The sequence below is a fragment of the Pogoniulus pusillus genome, chromosome 19, assembly GCF_015220805.1.
Source record: "Pogoniulus pusillus isolate bPogPus1 chromosome 19, bPogPus1.pri, whole genome shotgun sequence".
NCBI classification, from domain to species: domain Eukaryota; kingdom Metazoa; phylum Chordata; class Aves; order Piciformes; family Lybiidae; genus Pogoniulus; species Pogoniulus pusillus.
In genome coordinates, this window is record NC_087282.1 from 23629925 (window position 1) to 23635924 (window position 6000).

Sequence of the window (6000 nt, forward strand, 5' to 3'; positions counted from 1 at the left end):
TGGTGCTGGCCACCTGAGAGAAGAGAGCAACCTCCTCCTGGCCACAACCACCCCTCAGGTAGTTGTAGACAGTAATAAGGTCACCCCTGAGCCTCCTCTTCTCCAGGCTAACCAATCCCAGCTCCCTCAGCCTCACCTCGTAGGGCTTGAACTCGAGGCCTCTCCCCAGCCTCGTCGCCCTTCTCTGGACACGCTCAAGCATCTCAGTGTCCTTCCTAAACTGGGGGGCCCAGAACTGAACGCAGTACTCGAGGTGTGGTCTGACCAGTGCAGAGTACAGGGGCAGAATGACCTCCCTGCTCCTGCTGACCACACCATTCCTGATGCAGGCCAGGATGCCACTGGCTCTCTTGGCCACCTGGGCACACTGCTGGCTCATGTTCAGGTGGGTATCAATCAGCACCCCCAGATCCCTCTCTGTCTGGCTGCTCTCAGCCACTCCGACCCCAGCCTGTATCTCTGCATGGGGTTGCTGTGGCCAAAGTGCAGCACCCTGCACTTGGAGCTATTGAACCCCATCCCATTGGACTCTGCCCATCTGTCCAGGCGGTCAAGGTCCCGCTGCAGAGCCCTTCTGCCTTCCACTCAGTCACATAATGCATCTCTATAGGTTATATGCACATGAACATGACATTTATATGCATCTACATAGATTATATGCACATGAACATGACAGTTATATGCATATATATATATATGCATCTCTATAGGTTATATGCACATGAACATGACAGTTATATGCATATATATATCTGCATCTCTATAGGTTATATGCACATGAACATGACAATTATATGCATCTCTATAGGTTATATGCACATGAACATGACAATTATATGCATCTCTATAGATTATATGCACATGAGCATGACAGTTAATGACAGTTATATGCATCTCTATAGATTATATGCACATGAACATGACATTTATATTCATCTACATAGGTTATATGCACATGAACATGACATTTACATGCATCTCTATAGGTTATGTGCACATGAACATGACATTTATATGCATCTATACAGATTATATGCACTCTACAGTTAGATACCATAGATATGAGAGTTGTTTTTATAGTATATATGGTTTAATCCACTTTAAAAGCTATTTACATGAAATAGAAATATCTAAGCATAGGCAATGTAGATATTTGCTACATTTATTATTATGATGTTATCCTTATCTATGCTTACATGAAACAGAAATGCATAAGCATAGGAAATGCAGATCTTTGCTATGTATCTGCTATTTAGATTGAGTTTCTAGATGGATTTATCTGTGGTTTTGTCTAGATTATATGCACCATTTAGTTACATACCACATACATTAGAGTTATTTTTATAGTGTATATATATTGATACATAAAAAGTCTATTTACATGAAATAGAAATATCTAAACATGGGAAATGTAGATGTTCACTGCATTTACTTACTCTTTAGGTTGATTTTATAGGTGAATTTATATATGTTATGTGTAGATTAAATGTAATATATAGTTACATGCCATAGATATAGGAGTTATTTTTATACTATATATATTTTAATACATAAAAAGTCTATTTGCAGGAAATAGAAATATCTAAACAAGGGAAATGTAGACATTTACTGCATTTGTTTAGTATTTAGGTTGATTTTAGAGCTGAATTTATATACGTTATGTACAGATGATAACTGTGTCCAGTTCTGGGCTCCTCCATTGCAGAGAGATGCTGAGGTGCTGGAAGGTGTTTGGAGAAGGGCAGCAAGGCTGGGGAGGGGCCTGGAGCACAGCCCTGTGAGGAGAGGCTGAGGGAGCTGGGGGGGTGCAGCCTGCAGCAGAGGAGGCTCAGGGCAGAGCTCATTGCTGCCTGCAGCTGCCTGCAGGGAGGCTGTAGCCAGGTGGGGTTGGGCTCTGCTGCCAGGCAGCCAGCAGCAGAACAAGGGGACACAGCCTCAGGCTGTGCCAGGGCAGGTTCAGGCTGGCTGTGAGGAGGAAGTTGTTGTCAGAGAGAGTGATTGGCACTGGAATGGGCTGCCCAGGGAGGTGGTGGAGTGGCTGTGGCTGGAGGTGTTGCAGCCAAGCCTGGCTGGGGCACTGAGTGCCATGGTCTGGTTGGTTGGGCAGGGCTGGGTGCTAGGCTGGGCTGGCTGAGCCTGGAGCTCTCTGCCAGCCTGCCTGAGTCTGTGATTCTATGATTTAATATACATGTATGTAACATAAAATTCTACCCCATATAGATATTAGTTATTTTTACACTGTGTATATTTGTCATTTACATGAAATGTAAACATCTAAACACAGGAAATGTAGGTATTTGCTAGATTGATTTACTACCTATATTGGTTCTATTGATGAATTTATGCTATGTATAGATTATGTCTAATACATCCTCACATACCACACAGGCATTAAACAGAGTCAGTTTTATATCATCATAGAGATGACTTTTACCTATGAATCCCTGCTCACATGCAGTACCAACACATGAGCACAGGCAATGCAGACCTCTGCTACATATTCTCCATTTCTATTGATGTTATGGATGAATTTATCTATGTCATGTATAGATTATGTCTAATATACACTTACACAGCACACAGGCATTAAACAGAGTCAGTTTTACATCATCATAGAGATGATTTCTATCTGTAAATCCCTGCTCACATGCAATACCAACACATGAGCATAGGCAATGCAGACCTCTGCTCCATCCTGACTGTTTCCACTGCTGTTGCAGATGAACTGCTCTGTGTTGTGTGCAGGTTCCATGCCATACAGAATGACAAACTACAGCTGTGTAAAACAGAGTTCTGGGGCTAGCTTAGCTAGATGCTTTTCCCTCTACAGATATGCATTGACACCTCCATTTCTATCTATTCCCTTTGCTATTGGCTTTGGGAGTTGCCATCAGAAGTGGGAGCAGTCCCACAGAGAACAAAGCCCAGCCCTAGCGATGCTGAAGCTGCTCCCTCCTCCCCCCTCCCCATTTTGCTGCCTTCCCCCCGGGGGTCACTTTGAAACAGGGATTTTTTGCAAGGATTTCTTCTACTTCTCTTTCATCCAAACCTAATTTTGTTTTGTTTTCCCTTCCTCACTTTCTGAAAGGTTGAAGATATTAATTCTGCCACCAATCCCAGAGCCCAGAGAAATTCTGAAGCATATGTTTGGAGAGCAGAATGAGGATTCCCAGGTGAGTGAGAAGCTCTGGGGACAGGGAATCTGCTGAACCTGCACCTGTAGGCTTCTCATTCCCTTTCTCCTAATGCCTGTGTCTAGGTTAGAACCAAATGGCTGTGAGCAAATGCACTGTGTGCAGGTTAAGTGCTGCAGCTGGCAGGCTGGAGGGGAGGGATCCATGCAGAGAGACTTGGGCAGGCTGCAGAGGTGAGTCCAGGCCAACCTCATGATGTGCAGCAAGGCCAAGTGCAAGGTCCAGCCCCTGGGTCAGGGCAATCTCAAGCACTAATCCTGCCTGGGTGAGGAGTGGCTCAAGAGCAGCCTGGAGGAGAAGGCCTTGGGGGTGTCAGCTGGTGTCAAGGTGCCCAGCAGGCAGCACTGGTGGCTGCAGCCCAGAGCCAGCTGTGTGCTGGCTGCAGCCAGAGCAGGGAAAGCAGCAGCACAGGGAGGGGATTCTGCTCCTCCAGTCTGCTCTGCTCAGCCCTCACCTGCAGCACTGCCCTGGAAGTGCTCAAGCCAAGCCTGGCTGGGGCACTGAGTGCCATGGTCTGGGTGATTGACAGGGCTGGGTGAGAGGTTGGGCTGCATGAGCCTGGAGGTCTCTTCTGACCTGCTTGATTCTATGATTCTATGCTAGCAGTGCTGGAGAACCCAGCACAAGAAGGACCTGGAGCTGCTGGAGAGGGGCAGAGAAGGCCATCAAGGTGGTCAGAGGGCTGCAGAACCTCCCCTGTGGGTACAGGCAAAACCCCCCCAAAACTGCCTAGAGCTGCTTCAGGCTTTACTGATGCAAAGCTCATTATTGGCCCTTACTGGATGGAAATGATCCCAGGGAGGTTCTCCTCCCACTGTGCTGTACCCTGCTGAGACCAGAGCTACAACATTGTGCCCAGTCTGGGGCTCCACAATTTGGGAGAGACAGGGAGAGAGCCTCTCTGCTGGGGGGAGCCCAACAGAGGCTACAGGCATGAAGAAGGACCTTGAACATTTCTGGTTTGGGGCTGTTTAGTCTGGAGAAGGAAGGCTGAGGAGAGACCTGAGCAAGGTCTGCCAGTACCTGAGGGGTGGGTGTCAGGATGGAGGTGCCAGGCTCTTTTCAGTGGTGCCCAGTGACAGGACGAGGCACAGTGAGTACAGACTGGAACCCAAGAGTTTCCACCTCACCGTGAGGAGAAGCCTCTTTGCTGTGAGGGTGCTGGAGCCCTGGAGTAGGCTGCCCAGGGGGGTTGTGGAGTTTCCTTCTCTGGAGACTTTCAAACCCACCTGGATGTGTCCCTGTGTGACCTGCCCCGGGTGAGCCAGCTCTGGCAGGGGGCTTGGACTCCATGAGCTCTGGATGTCACTTCCAAGCCCTCCCATGCTGTGCCTCTGTGAAAAGCAGACACAGTGTTCTGGGAGCTCTCACTTCTGCAGCAGCAGCAGCCCCCTCTAGAGACCCTGGGGCCAGTCCAGTGACCTCCTGCGTGCTCTGGGTCCCACTGCAAACTCTGCTGAGTGTCTGCATCCTCACCCTTCTGCCTCAGCCTCACCCAGCAGCTGGAGCTGGAAGCACTCCTAAGATGGGGACCACCTTTCAGTTCTTTCTCCCCTCCAGGAGGACAATCCTGTCCACCAGACCACAGCCATGTGGCTATGGAGCAGAGTCTGCTGCCCAGCTGCCTTGGCTTGCTGGCCACAGCACAGGCACTGTGTTGTGCCATGGATCTGTCTGAAGTGTGCTGGGTCTGTCTCCCTGGGCTGAGGGCAGCCGTGGAGTAAATAATGCTCTTCCTTTCCAGAGCTCTGCAAAGGAGGACTCCATGGACACCTGCCACAGGTTTGGGAAGGAAGAAGAAATTCATTCTTTGATTGTGACAGAAACCTCAGTGGCTGCTAACCCTGACAAGGAGACCTGAGGAGCTCTGCTCCACCTGTGACAGACAAGGAAGCTTCCATTCCTGCCTTGTGCTCAGGCCACGATGGGGACGTGAAGAGGCCTGCAAGAGCTTCACCAACTTTCACCTTGCTGAGTCCTCTCTGAGGCTCAGAAGATGCATCACCAACAGTGGCCATTCCTCCATCCCTGCCAGGAATGGAGAGGCCTCCAGAGGAGCTGACCTCTGCTCCTGCCAGAGCCCTCCAGAGGAGCTGACCTCTGCTTCTGCCAGAGCCCTCTAGAGCTCTCCTCTGCTCCTGCCAGAGCCCTCCAGGGGAGGTGACCTCTGCTCCTGCCAGGGCCCTCCAGAGCTCTCCTCTGCTGCTGCCAGAGCCCTCCAGAGCTCTCCTCTGCTGCTGCCAGAGCCCTCCAGAGCTCTCCTCTGCTGCTGCCAGAGGCCTCCAGAGGAGCTGACCTCTGCTCCTGCCAGAGCCCTCCAGAGGAGCTGACCTCTGCTCCTGCCAGAGCCCTCCAGGGGAGCTGACCTCTGCTCCTGCCAGGGCCCTCCAGAGCTCTCCTCTGCTGCTGCCAGAGCCCTCCCCAGAGCACGTAGGTAACTGGGATGTGGTGGCACTGCAGGGCACAGCTCTGCTCCTGGCTCCAGCCAGCCCTGCCCTGTTCCTTGCCATGTCGCCTTTGTGTTGGTGCCTCCCACGGGACTCAGGTGGGTTTTGGAGCCAGCTCTGTGGCCCTCAGAAGTGTTTGGCTCTGTCCTGCAGCAGGTGAGGTGAGGCTGGTGTGAGGCAGAGGTACAGACTTCCAGGCTGGAAGGGACCTCAGGGCTCATCTGCTCCAAGCCTTCCAGGTGCCAGTGCAGCTGCAGGGAGCTGCCCCAGCACCCTGGCAAGCTGAGCCTTCAGCTGCCCAGTGCAGGGCACTCCACTGCTTCCCCTGGGAGATGGTGCCAGTGTCTGGTGCTGCCATG

At 50.7% G+C, this 6000-nt stretch overlaps 1 protein-coding gene across 1 annotated transcript in view; it reads left to right on the forward strand.

Annotated features, from left to right (window-relative positions):
• IL13RA1 (interleukin 13 receptor subunit alpha 1) overlaps positions 1–5412 on the forward strand; it is a 42465-nt gene extending 37053 nt beyond the window's left edge. Inside the window, exons 9-10 of the mRNA XM_064158896.1 lie at positions 3089–3173; positions 4939–5412. Coding sequence (XP_064014966.1) covers positions 3089–3173; positions 4939–5055 — 202 coding nt within the window. The 3' untranslated portion in view covers positions 5056–5412. The remainder of the gene's footprint in view (positions 1–3088; positions 3174–4938) is intronic.
• Positions 5413–6000: the final 588 nt, after the last annotated feature.